At 37.6% G+C, this 17,829-nt stretch overlaps 4 protein-coding genes across 10 annotated transcripts in view; 1 reads left to right on the forward strand and 3 right to left on the reverse strand.

Moving 5' to 3' along the window:
• Nucleotides 1-28: 28 nt before the first annotated feature.
• Nucleotides 29-5,474, reverse strand: LOC138135421 (cell division cycle and apoptosis regulator protein 1-like). 3 transcript variants are annotated; one of them, XM_069054146.1, is made up of 9 exons: nt 4,919-5,474; nt 4,413-4,672; nt 3,976-4,358; nt 3,698-3,923; nt 3,350-3,645; nt 2,237-2,462; nt 691-1,978; nt 404-639; nt 29-352 (listed from the first exon to the last, which is right to left on the reverse strand). In XM_069054146.1, exons 1-9 carry the CDS (start codon nt 5,175-5,177, stop codon nt 134-136), a joined length of 3,393 nt encoding a protein of 1,130 aa, XP_068910247.1. In that variant the 5' UTR covers nt 5,178-5,474; the 3' UTR covers nt 29-133. The 3 variants fall into 3 exon arrangements, with proteins under 3 accessions (XP_068910247.1, XP_068910246.1, XP_068910245.1); XM_069054145.1 differs by having other exon boundaries at nt 691-1,678; nt 1,730-1,978; nt 3,976-4,672; nt 4,919-5,473; XM_069054144.1 differs by having other exon boundaries at nt 3,976-4,672.
• An 838-nt stretch (nt 5,475-6,312) lies between these two features.
• On the forward strand, nt 6,313-9,197 carry LOC138135427 (peptidyl-prolyl cis-trans isomerase-like). Its single transcript, XM_069054153.1, has 2 exons — nt 6,313-6,525; nt 8,459-9,197. The coding sequence occupies exons 1-2, from the start codon at nt 6,328-6,330 to the stop codon at nt 8,882-8,884; spliced, it is 624 nt and encodes a 207-aa protein (XP_068910254.1). The 5' UTR covers nt 6,313-6,327; the 3' UTR covers nt 8,885-9,197.
• LOC138135424 (uncharacterized) lies at nt 9,033-11,535 on the reverse strand. The gene is made up of 2 exons (XM_069054149.1): nt 11,379-11,535; nt 9,033-11,309 (listed from the first exon to the last, which is right to left on the reverse strand). Exon 2 carries the CDS (start codon nt 11,305-11,307, stop codon nt 9,790-9,792), a length of 1,518 nt encoding a protein of 505 aa, XP_068910250.1. The 5' UTR covers nt 11,308-11,309; nt 11,379-11,535; the 3' UTR covers nt 9,033-9,789.
• A 3,243-nt stretch (nt 11,536-14,778) lies between these two features.
• LOC138135688 (serine-rich adhesin for platelets-like) overlaps nt 14,779-17,829 on the reverse strand; it is a 43,854-nt gene continuing 40,803 nt past the window's right edge. For 4 of the 5 annotated variants that reach the window (XM_069054495.1, XM_069054493.1, XM_069054494.1 and 1 more), the window contains exon 2: nt 14,779-17,625. In XM_069054495.1, the coding sequence (XP_068910596.1) occupies nt 16,237-17,610 (1,374 nt within the window). In that variant the 5' untranslated portion in view covers nt 17,611-17,625 and the 3' untranslated portion in view covers nt 14,779-16,236. The remainder of the gene's footprint in view (nt 17,626-17,829) is intronic. The other variant, XM_069054497.1, reaches the window with a different exon arrangement.

Here is a 17,829-nt window from a genome sequence, read left to right on the forward strand (position 1 = left end):
AACTAACAGTTCCATGGTAAAAACGACATTCAGAAAAAATTACGACAACTTCACTTTATTTTATCTTATACGATCAGGTGCTTCGTTTATATAACTTCCGCGTATGATTTAAAAGCATTTAAAAAAACACACCCTACAGCTCCTTCTTCACTTCAATTGTCTCTAGTTCTAACACCTCTTCTTGCTTTACTTCTTTTTCCCATCTCGTTTTGGGTTCATCATGTTTCTTATCCTCTTCAGCTTCTTTTTTCACAGTAGCTTGTTCTTCTTTATTGGTCGAGGTGCTCTTCAAAACTGGATCGATCTTTTCCCGTATCTCGACCAACGTCGTTTGATACAATTTTGAATAAGCCTAAATCGACAGACTGAATAAAATGTTTCTCGTTCCCATTCGCATACTTACGGTCACTCTACTTAGAGAATGTTCCGTGATTCGTAATTTTTCTTTGTACTCCTTCAAGTCAGAATTTAAATGCTTTATGGTGGTATTTGATTTGTTGTATTTTTCTGACAACTTATTGTTCTCATTTTTCAAAGTAACCATTCGAGTTTCAGTCTCAAGACGAGCCTTTTCGCTGCGTTCCAACTGCGACATTAATTTACCGACGTCAACCAAGGCGCCCCTGAATGTTACCAAACCTATTAATCAAACTCAATTCAGTCACTGCTTTTTCTTTTCATTAAACTTACCATCGTCTGAACTTGGCGTCTCCTCGCTTCCTGTTCCATTTATTTTAATTTTTTTCGAAATACCTTCTTCTCCGACAAAAATCGGCAACAATTTTTTATTGCCGACGGCTAAATCGTGCAAATTTATTTCTTTCTCTGAATCATCAATCACGATGAATTCGTTACTATCTTTCGGTTTGTCCGTTAACTTACGATAATGTAAAGAATCTCTAGTGACCACTTTACCGACGAGTTTTCTAATTTGCGCTCTTGACAAATTTAACCCTAAAGTGTATAACAAATCTTCAATATCTTTATCGAAAATGTAGCCGCAGTGAGTTTGATCAAAATAAATGAAAGACAATAACAAATGTTTATCTTTGGTATACATCTTTACTCGCTCTTTCTTCTTCTTCTCCTTATCCTTTTTCTTGTCCTTTCCTTCTTCGTCGTCGTAATCGTCATCATCTTCGCTTTCGTCCGATTTCTTGTCGTCCCTTTTCTGTTCCTTTTTCTTTTCCAACTCGTCCTTTTTTTCTCGTTTTTCCTCTTTAATACTGTCCTCTACCTTTTTCTCCTTGTCTTTATTGTCCAATTCTTTTTCTTCCTTTCTGTCGTCGTCCTTTTTCTTGTCGTCATCTTTCTTAATCTTGATGTCATCATTACTCTTTTTATCATTCGCATCGTTACCCTTTTTGTCGTCATCTCTTTTCTTTTTATCGTCTTTAATTTTGTCTGGTAGTTCGTAAAGGGCGCGATAAATGTTAAAACCGAAATCTCTCATTAACATTTCGTTGAACAATTCAGCAAACAATGAGACCTCGAAAGAATGTTCTTTGGTATCTTCTGGTCTATAATCTAAGAGAAGAGACAAAGACATCGTGGTGCAGTCGAATTTGCCAGATTTGGCAGTACGCGACGGATGCACCAAAATATGTTGTTGTTCCGGTAAAGTATAACGTTTCTCCAACAAAGCTCTTTCTTTTTCGTCCAATTTCTTCTCTTCTGCCTGCTCAAAACGATTTGAGGTTTCGTTTAACTCTGCGTCTGATAAGCCTACCTCGATTTTCTTCTCATCAGCGCTCATGTCGAAATCCACATCTTGCTGTACTTCTTTCGACGGATCTTCAGCTTTCTCGGCTTCGACTTTAAGAGCTTTGGCAAGTCTGGCCACCAGCTGTGATTTTAACCCTTTCGAATTGACATTTCTGGCCTTCAGTTCGTTCCGCAAGGCGCTGACGACCATCGTCTTGGGGTCCAACTGGGAGTAGTGCGTTGGTTCGAGCTTGTCGCTGGGCGGTTCTTCTTCCTAAACACGGGAAAAACCGTATTAGTTAGTGAGTCGTGATCGTGGACGACGCACGCATCAATCGCACATCACATTCGCTCGTTCACACTCGTTCTCCGATCATCAATCAGTCACCATAAGAGCGGTGGAGGTGGGTGGTGGAGTTAGGCCATTCCATAAAACATTGTTGGTGGTAGAGAGTGCAGACTGGCCCAGCCCACAGCACAGCGTATACCTAGCCTATTGTTTTTTTATACATAGATTTAACAAAAGTGATGCCTTTTCGTCAGCTGGTGGGGTGTCGTCGCCGCCTTCCAGGTCGGCTTTCAGCCTGCGTTCCAGCTGTTTCCTGTAGTTCTGGTGGAGGCCGTCCCACTCCAGACGGGTAGGCACGCAACTCCAAACATCTGGTAGAAAGAGCACCACGGTTTCGACCCGCGCCGGTACTGCCCTGCCCTTGTGGGTCGATTCGCTGCGCCGGTAATACAGCTCCACGAACCGGTACCTAATGGAATATAAACGAGTGAGCAGGTGCTACTAGCCTTAGCTACCAAACACGATTTAAGCACACCTTTGCAACTTCGGGTCGGCTCCCTGCCGACAACAGCGCCGCCGACAATTATGCAACGTTATCAACGGCATGCTTATGCTACATACTGAGATAGATAACGGGCGAGGGACATACTGTATTACCGCAATGGGGCACCTATCAATGCGCACCACCCTACAGCAACACCTCGACAAACGCACACAAACTAAATTTAGAACTCGAATTTGAATTTTCGTCGGCCAGAACATTTTACCGACTTGCCTTTCTGAACATTACTTTGTAACGTGGACCTGGACAAAAAAATCAAAAAACGTCAACAGTCCTAATTCGATCATACCAAAATTCTTTCTGCGTTTGCGTTTTCTATACCTTTTAAGGGAAAATTCAGAAAAGAAAAGAGGAATATCTCAAAGTGATGAACCTCAGATGACATGACAAAAACCTTGAAATAGCTCTAATGTCACCCCTGGAAGCTTCTTTTTTTTTACTCGTTTTTAAAATCCGCCACATTTTAAAAACAAATGCGGTGGACTTTTCAAATTTTAAACCATGTCTAAACTACACTTTTGAAAGATACTTTTCCAAAAATGTAACATGTTGCAGTAAGGTGTATGGAAGCTGACATTAATAAATGACATTAGATGCCTCATTACATTATTTCCAAATTACGGCCCACAACTAGAGAGAAAACACTTGAAATGCAATTGTGTTGAGGCAATTCGAGTTCGGATTGTACGAAAAAATTACCTTTCAAGATTATATTACACTATTGTACTTTAACTTCCAAATATTTATAAAGCTTCAAGCTCGTGAAAAATTGCTTTTTAACAATTCAAACTAACCATTGTGTACAACTTGACAGGTCAATTCCAGTGAGAGCTTTGCAGGTACGAATAGCTGTTTTAATCAAGACTGACGGATCCTTTTCAGGGTTCTCGCCATCCAAAGACGGACTCCACGGTCCTCCAATGGCCATTGTCTCGTTCTTACCGCGCAACCCTACTAAAAAGTTTAGTAATCTTGCAGGATGGACAAAATCTCTTTCTTCGCTTTCTCTGTCCCTCTTATCTTTATCTTCAGCCATGGCACAACATTTTTGGTATAGTTCATCTAAGCCTGACATGCTCATCAGCATGACCTGAAACATTTGATTAATTGATTACACTATAACAATTTAATAATACGAATACCTTGGCCGAAAAAAGGTAATCGGCGTCCGGTGGTTCGAGAACGGCGTCGTTCTCGACAACCGGATCCACTTCTTTATTCATGATGTGAAAAACACACGGTTTGTTCATCGTGAACGGTTTGTCTGGAGGAAAGGCGTCGACCCAACGGAAATGAGTGTAAAAGAAATCTGACGGTATGTAAAGATTCGAGTATCTACGGCGTATTTCCAGAACGTCCGCCTCAGATCTGTAATTTTTGAATCGTTAGAGTATTACCTTGTACATCTTAATGAACATACAGATCTAGTGCGATTTTAGGAATCTGCACCATGTAGCGTGGCACAATCCGAGACCTACGCCTTGACTTAGGTGACCTGGACCGTCTCCGCAACGGCGACTTTTTCTCTTCTTTTTCTCTCTCTCTGATGCGTTCTTCTCTCCGTCTCTTCCTCTCGATCTCATCCTCGTCCCTTTCCCTATCTCTAGACCTCTCGCGTCCTCTGCCCAACGCCGCTTTGGGCCTCTGGTTATTGCGACCAAAATTCCCGTTGGAATTGTCGGTAGGAGGCGGCACAGCGTTGTACGTGTTCGAATTAGAATTATTATAATTTTTTGAATTATTTGAATGTCTAGTTGAAGGCTGATTTGCCATTGGAAGAACTTGAATTCGGGTAGCGTTCCACTTAAAAGGCATAGTAGGATTATAAGAAGCTTCGACCAAAACTCTATCGCCCACCATCGGATTCGAACCCTTGACACAAGCATTTACTTGAAAAAAGACGTCTTCGTCTACGAAACCGAAATTATCGTGCACTTTGGTCACAGTTCCAGTGAACACTCTTTGTTTTGTCCCCACATTAGAATTGTTTTGGACCGGGGGTACGGCCGAGATGTTCTGAGTTTGAAAGGCAGTCGGATTCAAACCGCGCGGGTTCGGATAGCTGACGGCGCCGACTTGTTGGAAAATTTGATTGGATGCCAGCTGAGACCCCAAACCTGCGAAATATTCAACTTTACCCCCAAAACGAAACAAAGGCCACCCCCTTCAAAAATTTTAACAATCACGTTACAAACTTCTGACACTGACTATTGTTATGAAAAAGAAAAGTGGATCAAGGTAAATAGATGATAATCGAGATGGGTCTATCCTAATCAGTATCACGCGTTTCACTTCTGTAAAACGACTTTCATGTGCCGGATATTGACTACCAACGATTTTAAGTAGAAGTTATTGTCACTCACCTGCAGCCCCCATGGCATTGTTGGCCATTTGTTGGAGCCCTATGCCAAGATTCTGTTGTTGGAGGCCCATGGCATTTTGGAACACCTGCTGTTGGTGTTGCTGTTGAAACTGCACCATACCGGACGTATTCATGTTATTCAGGGCACTTTGGTTCATGATTTGTTGTTGTAAAGGGTTCGGTTGGTTCACAATGTTTGGAGAATTATTGGTCCTTCCCCATGGCGGATTTTTATTGTTAAACTGACCAATGTTGCTCATTTTGAATAATCAAAATTAACAAATCGATAATGAAAATCATTCACTTTGCACTTCCAAATAAATTATTTTTTTTAGGATTCCTTAGGTTCCCTTCTCTTATCATAAGTAACAAAAAATTTAACTTATCCGTTAAATTGTTGCTAATAACTGGTTTATACTTGTAAAACTATTTTACTTGTGTTTGTATACAATGTATCATGTTCGTGACATAATTTTCGCCATTATATTTACCACTTTTCTCTTTTCTCGACGGCAATGACGACAACGAGAACGACAGATTTCAACGCTCGATTCTGATTCGGTACGCATTGCGCACAGGGAATTCTTCCAGTTGATTGGTCCACCAGTTATGGCGCTCTATTTAAAGGGTCAACAAATAAGTCCTATCAAATCCAACTACATATATCATTATTGAAACTGTCATAAAAAAGAACAGGTATTCTTGTTACATTTAAAAAATCAACAATAGTAAGGATTACATAAATTTTTATTAACAATGGAATTGCCAGCAATAGTTGTCGCTTAAACAATATAGATATTGAGTGTTAGTGGAAATTGATATAAATATTTCTGTGAATGATCCACAGAATGATTCAAATTATTTTTTGTATTCATTTATTCAATACAAATTACTTAATTTTGTTAAGGCATAAATATTAAGAGATGTATAGAATAACTGTGACCGGTTCTTGCAGGTATTGGAAATTGGAATAATTTAAATACATATAAATAGCACTAGGTACTTTATTTTTATTTTTTCCGAAAAGGTTTTGTCTGTTCTCTGTTGTTTTTTTTTCCTGTTAGTCACTCTGTTCCACTCTGTTATTTGATTTTCAGCTTTTTCAAACAATCGATTAATTTTACGACGCAGCTTGTGAAGGCGCCTGTCTGTTACGACAGGAAGGACACTGCAGAAAAATTCTTCACCTAATTCCACCTCTGTAATTTTTTAATGACAATGATCGGTTTCATTAACAACAATAAAGTACGAATGGCGGAAAAAATTAAACGAACCATCGTGGGCAGTCATCCAAAATCACAATTAAAATTTTTCAAGTTATAGCGGTAAACAGACACTTTCGTCCCGGAAATTGGTCGATGATTTGATTGCAACAGTTGTGGCGTTGACTGACGCAGTAATTCCGTCAACATGGCCTTCTTCGTTCTTTTTCGCCGAGCCGGTTCTCTCTCCTCGTCGTGTAAAAGCGCATTCGCGGTCCAGTGCACGTTAAGTCCGCTGTTATCGTCTTCGCTTGTTGCAAGGCATTTATCCAAGAAAATGGGTCTCCCAAGAGTATTTTTCGACATGACTGCCGATAATCAACCCCTCGGCAGGATTATTATCGAGGTAAGCAGCGAGCACGTGTTTTTAACGTTATAAATAGCAATTCAGGCGGCGGTCTGACATCCACCATGCTTGTTTGCAAGTCACCGATGCCGGTTACCGGTAACCGTTTTCCTTCAGGGAAAATTCCACTCCCTGACCTTAACCTTTGTCATTATAATCTTTTAAGACAATCAAGCAATTTCCGCTCGTTTTCCAACTTGTACCAGCGGCTATTCCAATCGGCGGCGGTCGTTCGTGGATCTAGGCGTATGTTAGGCGTCCCCTCTTTCCCCCCTACAGAGATTTTTGTTATAAATGTTCGTGCCTTATTTTGGACAATTAGACGAGACTCGTGGCATGGAAATAGCATTTTTGTGACAATAGACGGGGTTGCGAAAGGATGGAGGCGTGCGTGTCGCCGCCTCCTCGTTCACTGTGTAATTTGGAATTTTCCGACGTGTGAAATTGATTAGCTCCTCCAGTTCGTAAAATTATCTTGCACACTCGTATACCGCTCGGTTACGATGACACGATCGCATACTTTTCATATAGTAATAACCAAACGGAATTTAATGGAAGAGCTACGTTAATGTTATACGAAACAATCGTTCTCAATGACTAATAGTTAACTTTGAAAAGTATAATTTTTTCAATGAGCGATATGTTGTAATGAGGGGTTTTATTAACTGTTTGTGGCTATCGGTTTCAAATAATAGTTGTCTCTATCTGACACATTGACAATTCGGTACGACTCTATCTCTTACGGAACAAAGTGTGCAGTCCACGTAAAGTTAAATGAGATAAAGAATCTCAAATGTTTCCGAGGACGAATCCTGTGAAATCACATTAAATTTCACTCCGGGTTATCAATTCCCAATGTTTCATACGCCAGTTTTTAGTTCATACTTCACAGTTAATTATAGTTTCTTGGAACACAAATGTAAAATGTAATTTAATTTCAGCATGAGAATGTTGAATATTTTTCTATTATAATCAAAGATTTTGTTTAATTATCCGAGTATCGTTTTGAAGAATTTTTTGCCTCCGATTATTATGGAAGTTTTTTTAAGCAGAGGATGAATTTTTGTTCCGCTGAACACAGTCATGATTGATTAATTCCAGTTAATGAATATGAATTTCAATAATGAAATATTATTCATAAACAAATCACATATTACGCCTTTACTTCTAATTCAACTTGAAAATTCCTATTCTTTTTAAAAAGTTAATAAGTTTTAACTAGAAATGCAACAATATCTACTATTGTTCTAACAAAAATTGTCGTAATACATATTAAATGAAACAAATGCTTTTCCGACTTGAACCACTATTTCTACAAACAAGGGCTGCAAAGACCATCATTTTTCCGCATATTTATACTATTGATGTAATGAACTATCAGCAGAAAAACATCTTGAATTAAACCTCGGTAAAAAATAGATAAGAATGGAATCGGTTTGATTAAACAAAATTTTTTATGTATTACGTCGCGCAAGATCTATTTATAAGAAACAACATTGAGAAGTTCTAAACGTATTATTGTGCTAAATTACTTGCTCAGGTTGAACTTTTTGAATATAATTAGAACACTGCAAAGTGAAAGATTTTAACTTTGTAATTAACAAAAAAGTGAAGTTCACGTCAAAACAATTTAACAAAAAGTTATCGTAGGCGTGTCAATAGGTGCAAGATTTGTAGTCTTTGTGTGAAATTTTTGTTATTTGTGTCTGAAATGACGTGGCGAGCCATATAAGTGTTCGTGAAGTCACCTGCAATAAATATTTATGAAAGTCATGCTTTCATAAGAATGTAATTTAGATACATATTTAGTAATTCCAAACAAATTTTTCATTGCGGTGTTTGCAAACAAGACTAATTTGTCACGATTTGTCGTAACTTGTCATCCGGAAATGAATGTCCACATGTTTTTCATTAAATCGTTGTATGGTTGCAGTTACGAAGTGACGTGGTTCCTAAAACAGCCGAAAACTTCCGCGCTCTCTGTACCGGAGAGCACGGCTTCGGATACAAGGGTTCCACATTCCACCGCGTCATTCCGAATTTCATGTGCCAAGGGGGTGACTTTACCAATCACAATGGTACCGGCGGTAAGTCCATCTATGGCAACAAGTTCGCGGATGAAAACTTCACCCTGAAGCATACCGGTTTCGGGGTTCTGTCGATGGCGAACGCCGGTCCCGATACCAACGGATCCCAGTTCTTCATCACCACCGTGAAAACATCCTGGTTGGATAACAGACACGTAGTGTTCGGTACCATCGTCGAGGGCATGGACGTTGTTAAAAAAATCGAAGCTTTAGGCTCTCAATCGGGCAAAACGTCGAAAAAAGTTGTCGTCGCCGATTCCGGCCAATTGTAAATTTTTAAAAGGGTTAACTTTTTCTTTAACGTTTACCTATAAGTTTACAGATACACCCATACTTGACGTTTCTTTTGATTAATCTTTTCATGTTTAAATTTTTGCTAATGTCCTTATCATTCCATCTAGATCGGTGTATCGTGTATTCAAAAAAAAAAAAATAAACAATGTTTCCAGTAGGACTTGTGATCAATTTGTCAAAGTTGTTTGCCACTAACTAGGTTTAGTGTATGTCTGCATTTATAATAATATTTCTACTTCAGATCTGCATTGGATGATATGATGTAATAATGAATAGACCACATTAAACATTCTACTTGTTTTATTTTCTCACCTACCCAACTCTTAATTATCCACCTGACACTAAAAATTTAAATATTTCCGCTTGCATGTTATTGGATTTTGTTAAAAGTACATTTTCTTTGTCGTACTCGATTCGTACATTATTTTGGATCTCCATTTTCTGTCGGCATCTATAACGTAGGGAACAAATTTATTCCGACACGCTTGCGTGAATGTGAACAATTGCATAAATTCTTTGAACAGTTTCAAAACGTATCTACAACCTACTGGTTCTGAATTCACTTGGTGACTTGTCCTTTTTACCTTTTTTTGTTATGGTACAGTCCGCAATGTTTTCTCTAAAATTGTATTAGCATTCTTAAAGATACTTCTGTTGAACTATTCAGAATACAATCTTCAAAATTCTCGTCATCAAAAGTTCGTTTTTTGGAAAGCATGAGGAATCGGTGACCACTTTATCACATACGTTTGTGTCGCGCACTCGTATGATGAATCGACAACGCATTTAAAGGAATTTTCGAAAATTGATGACAAATAACCTTACATTGCAGAGAAGTATATTTTTAGTTTTATTAGGTAACTTTATTAACAAGATTAATAAACTACTTATAAACACGAACATTAAACGTCAAATTTTGGTTAAGCATCAAATCTTGAACTTGTTCTTTATGAAAAGAACAATTTTTTGATTTAAAAAGTTGATCCTTCTTTGTCAGCATGGTACAATGTTGCCTCATCACCAGCCCTCTGCGTTTCTTTTGTTGGTCAATTATTTCGATTTCAAACATGAAGCCGTCCTGGAATGGTCCAATCATCTGCACAGTCCAGTAATAATAATTGCTACTTTCACCAAAAGTCAAACGAAAAAAATGGTCTGCGAATGCGATAATGTAGCAGGTTATTACAGGAGTTGTTGTAACTTGACTGGCGAATTTCAGCAGCTGCATACGTTCAGTAACTTGAGGTGAATTTAAAATGATGGAGGAATGGCAACTATGTATGTGACTTGACGTGTCTTTTCCTGTCCCAGACCACACGCAGCCAATGAATTCGCTGACTGGACACGTGTGTATGCCATAAAGACAAAATTCTTGATGCATTTTCATTCTTGGAGGTTTAGATATGAAGGAACAGCCACTTTTTTTGTATCTGCATGGATAGTTTAAAAGATTTGCAATTTTATCCAAGTTAAAATTTCGAATTCCTTTTTTATCAGTTCTACCGAAAATACTATTTGTCTGTCCTTTACAATATAAGCAACTTAGTGGAGGTTCTAGACCAGGAACACTTTGAACGTCCTGATAAATTGGGGGCAATACATACTCGAAACAGGTAGAACACTTCAACTGGGACAACAATTCATCATGGACTCGTTCTTCTGGATTCGACTGGATATCTTGGAAAGTTTTCTCTAAACTAATTTTTCCAACTACAGTTGAAGAGGTATTGTCACGATCTTTTAAAGAGTCAAGATAAATTTCTGTAATTTTCCTTTCATTGAATGTACTTGTGCAACATTTAACTGTGACATTTCTGTTCTTTGTGCTAAAACTCAACTCACACGAAAACTGTTTGATATTAATCTCACCTTCAAAATTGTACATTGAAAATTCCAATAATTTGTTGATTGAATAAAATTTCTGACTTACAATGAACATGGTGTCATTATATTCCAACAGATTATCATAGTGATGAGATTGAGATAAATCAAATTGAAACTCAGAGTTTTTCAACATTAAATCAAAATGTTTATCTTGACAGTGATGTAAGTATGTGGGTCGTGCTCCTTGCCAAGTACATAAAGAAAAATGACTCGTAGGGCACTTTATAGTTCTAAACTTACAATTTTCTTCATGGTGTGGAATGTCTTTAGGAAAAAATTCCTTTGAGCATCCCTCATTTTTGTAGAGACAGGGAAACTGTACAAACTGAGCTAACGTTTCATAAATTTCATTGCGAAAACAACTTCCTTGGGGCAGTGAATTGATGCAGCGGCTACAGATATTTTCCTTGTCCCCAGACAAGTAAATTGGAAAATACGACAAACAGCTATTACACGCGCTACATTTTAATTTCAAGAGTGGATTCATTGCTTCTATCTTCAATGTCGTCAAATCCATACCTATTTAAAATAATGTTAAAATAAAATATTGTGAACATTTTTTTTCTACGTGATCATACTAAAAATTACCTTTGGTGTTTTTATGGGAAGGCCACCGAATGTACAACTTATTTTTAGAACATTATCGATCGTAAGAATTAAAGCCTACTCTGATCTATAGACAATACACATCACAACAATCGATATTCTGTAGCGGCTGCGTAATCCCATAGAATCATAACCCTAATCGATGATTTCAGAGAGCAGAAACCTGTAAATCGATCTTTCACATTATTATTCGAACTGGATTTATAAACTCTATCCCAGCCGCAGCAGTTGCTGAAAAATTCGTCAAACAGTTTTTAGAGTAAATTCTTGCTTTAAAGTATTGTTTAATTTATTTATTAGTTATTATTAAAATCAAGTTTATTTCGTTTTTTATTAATTTGCTTATTTTTTTTATGTAATCCCTACTTAAACTAGATTTTTATAATCCAGAAAAATAAGCTCGCCATTTGGAAAAAATGTTAATGACGTCATAACCACAGTCATAACTTTGACAAATTTGACCCATTTTTTTCTACATACGTTAAAAGACGCAGAATTTAAAAAACTGCTTGACGTGTTTTTGCATTTTTTTCAAAAATTAATACTGTGCGTTTTATGAATTTTGTGCGTTACTTCATCACTGTACATATTATAGTCGGATGTAGAGTAGACGGACACATTGATGGACTTGCATTTTTTTATTTCATCAGCATTCATTATTTATAGTGTAAAGTGAATGAATAGATTAAGTAAAAATCAAATAGTAAAATAGTATAAAGGTTTGGACATTGAAAGCCTGGTACCTACTCATAAATGTGAAAAGTTTATAAATAGATACTTAGGGGGAGATTCACGAAACTTTGCAAATCGTTAACGAAACGGCAAATACAATGCTTCAACAATGTCGGTTGTCATGGTTTTGAATTTGCAAGGCCTTATCGAGCCTTACCGAGTTTCGTGAATGACCCCCTTAGTAGGTACTATGGGGGACAATAAATTTAGGGCGGCAAATTTCTGACATTTCAAAAAGCATAACTGATTTGTAGTAGCACTGCTCTCTGGTGCACGCTTCTTTTCCCAATTTTAATTTTGATTATCGCTGTCACGATGACAAGAATGACAAAAATCGAAAATGGGGTTAGTTGAACATAATGCCAGCTTCACATTTTGATGTCAAGCCAATGACAGGCCGGCCTAAATTTATTGTCCGCCATAGTACTATTGTCTGAATTATGTAAGAAGTCCTAAGGTACTATATCTTTAGAAGGTAGCGCCATTCCGCTCCACAATTTTTTGACTGGAAATTAAAAGAGATGGCATTATTGGTAAATCCCGTAAGTGTGACAAAGATAGAAGTATACACAATTTTAAGGGATGTTTGTATCGAGTCAGACAGATTCTATCTTTGTCACACTCACAGGATTTATCGATAATGCCATCTCTTTTAATTTCCAGTCAAAAAATTGTGGAGCGGAATGGCGCTACCTTCTAAAGATATAGTACCTTAAGAAGTCCTACGGCAAAAATATGAACTAATGGACATTTATGGTAACGACTTAAAAAATGTAAAGTAGGAACATTTAAAACTACTTTATTTGATTCCACTTTTCATTTCTGTTGCAAATCGAAACTTTTATTACCTTAAAAATTTTTATTTTTAATGAAATTACATTTAGAAATTACACATGAATCAGCGCCATCATGTTTGACATGGGACTTCTTACATTATTTAGAGTATAATAATAGCAAAACACACTTGCCTTTAAATTTTGTTTTCAATGAAAAACTAGTGTCTTACAAAAATGTATTATACCTACTTATAACAAATTTATCAGAATTTAAGAAAGGTTTTAAAAATCAAATGTACTTAATTTATTTTTTTAAAACGATTAGAATAATTTTCTTCGGTAAGTAGATTAATGTTTGCCACACAGTTGTATTTGATGATGATTCGTTGGATAACCAAACTGCAGTTAAAGAATATTTCGTTAGAGGAAACCTTGAAGGAATTTTTTCAATTATTGATATCGTCAATCTATCTATAAAACTTTTGACGCTTGAACCCTGGTAAGTGCAATATAACAATCAAGTTTTTTTCAGTTTGCAAGATCAAATTCTCATGAACGAAAAGCAAAAAATGTCTAAATGTTGTGAAATTTTACAAAAAAAACATGCGGTTCATTATACAGCGTGGAAACTTTAACTGGAATAAAATTCATAACTTGGACATAGGCGATTTTTGTAAAAAATCTCGAAACAGATCAATTTTTGTTTTTTCTTGCCCACATTTTGGCGCATGTGGTTTTTGCATATCTCCTCCCGGGAGTGCGCAAGCACCCCTAACTTTTTTTTTTTCAATGTAAGGGTATGTGAAATAACACCTCGTTTGAAAGGTCACTTCGCAAGGAATACAACGCACTATTTGTTTCCTGAGTATTTTCAAAAGCTACATGCAAAAAAAATAAAAAACAAATTTATAAGTTGAATATTATTTAATGCAAGAAATGTTCAAAATGGGCAGCGTTTCTTTCTTGATAAATTCCAAATCGATGGTAACATGAATCCCTTACGTTTTGTAACATTTCCGATATGATTTGTCTAATTTCATGCCTAACACCTTTCGAATACGTTGCTTAAGGTCCTCAATATTGTTCGGTTTTGTTACATAGAGTTACTTTTGAAATATCCCCATAAAACAAGTCGAAGGGAGTGAGTAAATATCTACGATTATAATGAGGTGGAGCTCCGTCCTGTTGATACCATATTCTTTCATGGAGTAAATGTGGATCTAACGGATTTGAAAATAAAGCCGCTAACCCTGGCATGAGATCTTCTAGAAGCAACGTAAGATATGTTGTTCCATCAAAATTACAATTCAAGAATACTGGCTCCAATATTCGATCACCTATTATCATCCCAGCCCATGCATTGAGCTTTTGCAAGAACCGAATACAGATGAGTTTCTCGCATCCAATGATAGTTATGGTCAGCCCAATAACAATAATTGTGAGAAATCGTGAGAAAAAAATATGAAAAACAAATAATGTTAAATATCGCAGCTTTATCACCACTTCCTTAGATAACTGCCTCTGCAGTCATCCTTTGAAAATAAAACATAATTTTTTTCACGACCTCCATTCCACAGCTATAAAAACGAAGCAACCGTTTATTGGAACTATACTTGTTTTTTTTTAATGATTCATAATGGTAGCTGATTTATCCAACAATTTGCGATTGCCTTCAAAAAATATTTATTATATAGTCATACAAATTAATGGTTTCGTGACCACATCGATAATTCGATTGGTATAAATATTTGAGATAACATTACATTTTAACAACAAATCGATGATATCTTCACACAGGGACTCTAAAAATCGCCTTTCTGATTTGATAGTTGTATTTGGACAGGAAATTTAGGAGGTAATAATGAAATTCGGTGTTAAATAATTAGAGAAACATTCTTTATTTTAACATTTATAACAACAGTCTGTACATCAAACTATATACAACAACGATTAAAAACATCGAACAACGTTATGTCTTTGAATATCGAGTTCAATATAACATTAAATTGAGTATTTAAAATATACAATTTTTAGAATGTAGCTTCAAAATTTATTTGAAACGTGATACATATTAGAACTTATCAGGATTGTCTATACACAACATTAATATGGTCCAAAATGTTATTACGATCTATTTACAATATCCTATGCAGTGACACTTTGGCCCGCAAAGTGCTCACACGAAATAATAATTTCTAATGTTTCCCAATTCCTTTCGTATCAGACCATACATGCTTCAAATATTCACGTAAAACTGTGACTGGTTTATTTGAAAGGCACGTCAACATAATACATAAAATGATTTGTTTTGTGCAAATTAAATTTGTATACTTATTTCTGGGTTGTTGTAGGGACATTGCTTATGTCCTTATCGATGACTGATGCGTTCCATCAACTAACAACTAGCACTGGGAAATTTTAAGAGAACTAAACAAAGAAGAGAAAAAAATAAGTTACCCAAATTATTCGTATAATCTCACTTTAATAATAATGCACAGTTCATTTTCCCTATGTAGGTCAGGTTTACTCATTTCTCTAGTGATTTTTCAATTTTCACCTTTGTCCTTTCTTACGGCAATTCTTGAGAGTTTACTTAGAAAGAAATGGAAGTTTTTAATTAAAAGTGATAATGGATTTGTTGGCCCTTAGAAGGCCGCAAATGGAATACGAAGAAGTTGCATAATAGTTAAATTCAATTGGTTTCTACAAACTCAAGAAATTTAAACTAAACGTTTTATGTTCCGAATAATAAGTGTGATCACCTGAACCAGTTGAAATCTGTACGTGCGGCGCATTAATGTAAGAAACTGTGCATAACGAGCTTCTCACGTTGTGAAACAACGTTTTAGGAATACAATTGCTCGTTAAGATTTACAACCTCCTTTACGTGTGTTTAGTTGTACTGAACTACTATCCTGTTTGCTGAAATTACAGATGTGACAAGATAATCATTTACATAGAAAAACAAACATGGGTCGATACATATTCTTCGCAATGAACTTCTAGCATTGTGTAGTAGTTGCATGTGAGTAATAAATAATGGGTGTCTGATTATTTAAGGACATGGTCTATTTTTACCTCACATATTGAACAAGTCTTGCAAGTTTAATCTTGTCGTCCAAGGTCACTTTACTAAACAGCTATACTTACTAACAGAAAAGTTGGAACCTGTAGCTACTTCTTAAATGATTCGGGAATATTGAATTTGATTGTACTCCACCAAAGTGATTATTAATAAGACACATTTATATTGTAACACCGATTAGATAGATTCATCTAAACATATTGCCGTGCAGTGGCAGCACTTTAAAGGACCAATCCAAATTAGAAGACTATTTTACAAATAAGTCTTTCAAAGTTGAGCAGAGTGAAGAGTCACAGGTTTCGGTGGAATCACTGTCTCCCTTGTTCGAAAACCAACTAGTTTTAGACCGACCAGCGGCGCTTTTACTGGTTGTTGGTGTTTTGCATTTGTTGGGCGAAGTGTGCGGTGAAGTCTGGACGCTTCCTGGATCTGGAGTGGTCTGTCTGAGAAAACCCTCGATGGCGCTGCCTAAAGCGTGCGCGTCTACCAAGGACCCGCTTCGTTCGTCCCAAACAACTTTTCCGGGTTCCGTTTCTACAACGTTGTTTTTACTTTTCTCCTGGTCTTGTCTGGTGGATATGGGTTGGTGACGTTTAGTGAACCAGTTTGAGGGTGTGTTGGTGGTGTCAACCGATTTTGTTTTGTCGGCGTTGTGAAGTATAGATATGTCAAAACTGTTCGACCTGTTGCTCTTCAATCGACTGCGCTTCTGGTCAGTGGTTTTGGAGGATTCAGATTTCGGCGCTTGTCCTGTCTCACACTGATTAATTTCGGTGGACGATGTTGAAAGAGAAGACAAAATAGATATAAGATCAGTATTAGAGCAAACTATTCCTGTTGTTGGTAGCTTACTTGCGCTGGTTGTGGTGCAGGTGTTGGGTGACGGCAATTCGGACGCGCGCCGCTTGCTAGAGCTCGGAATAGGCGCTAAAGTGGTACCCACGAAGTCGGAGTACCGACGGTTGGAAGAATTCGTGTATCTTTGCACGTTCCCAGCGCTGGATTCGTCTAAGGGTTGAACTTCGCAGACGCGTTCATTGCTGGTGTTCCACAGCTTCATCCGCACTTTGCGCGCCTGGACGATATCGTCCATTATGTCTAACTGGAGATTATGTACGCTGCCTCTTGGTTCCGTCGATGGAGGACAGGCAATCGACTCCCGTCTGTTCGGGAGGATTCTTACGGGAAAACCGGCACCAGACGGGAACGCCGCTACGGACTCGCGTCTATTCCTCCCGAACAAAGTGGGAGGAACTTTCGAGATTGTCACCACGGAGTGTCTTCGACCGCCAGGAGAAGGAGCCGGAGCAGTGGAGAGAGTGGCGAGAAACTCGGCTTGGCGAGGACCAGGTCCCACGGTTTCACCCCTTTCGGACAGGCGACGCACTTGACTCGCCGTTATGCCGCTACATTGAGGCGTCGGCAAGGAGTGCTTACGGATCTCCCTCGAGTACGGTGACAGAAGATAGGGGTTCATGGTAGGCGACTCGTCCTCCGAGCTGTGACGCGAATCGGAGTCGTTTGCTTTTTTTTCTTCGACATCTTCGTAGTTCGAATCTTCTACTACGATCAACGGTTCAGACGTTTGGGATTGAAGAATGGCGTTCGATGATCTTCTCATGGTATAAAGTCAAATCTGTAACAAAGCGTAAACACTTAATAAAACTTTCACCGGCAATTAACCAAAACTACGGCCTAAACTATAAAGATGCCTTTGTGAGTTATTCAAATATGTACACAGGGAGAAGTGGTTATTGATTAGCTCTAAACATAGCTCGGGAAACTGTGGCAATAGAATGAGCACATGTATGTCCCGCCGTTAAAATGTTGCAGATGATAA

Source organism: Tenebrio molitor, chromosome 7 (assembly GCF_963966145.1).
Source record: "Tenebrio molitor chromosome 7, icTenMoli1.1, whole genome shotgun sequence".
NCBI lineage: Eukaryota > Metazoa > Arthropoda > Insecta > Coleoptera > Tenebrionidae > Tenebrio > Tenebrio molitor.

Excerpts from the sequence above, each read along its gene's own strand:
- LOC138135421 (XM_069054144.1), bottom strand. The coding sequence starts at position 5,177 with ATGAGCAACATTGGTCAGTTTAACAATAAAAATCCGCCATGGGGAAGG. Across the intron at positions 3,924-3,975 it reads CCTAAAATCGCACTAGATCT|ATCTGAGGCGGACGTTCTGG; the intron begins GTATGTTCATTA and ends CAAAAATTACAG. Across the intron at positions 3,646-3,697 it reads ATTACCTTTTTTCGGCCAAG|GTCATGCTGATGAGCATGTC; the intron begins GTATTCGTATTA and ends CAAATGTTTCAG.
- LOC138135427 (XM_069054153.1), top strand. The coding sequence starts at position 6,328 with ATGGCCTTCTTCGTTCTTTTTCGCCGAGCCGGTTCTCTCTCCTCGTCG. Across the intron at positions 6,526-8,458 it reads TCGGCAGGATTATTATCGAG|TTACGAAGTGACGTGGTTCC; the intron begins GTAAGCAGCGAG and ends GTATGGTTGCAG.
- LOC138135424 (XM_069054149.1), bottom strand. The coding sequence starts at position 11,307 with ATGGATTTGACGACATTGAAGATAGAAGCAATGAATCCACTCTTGAAA.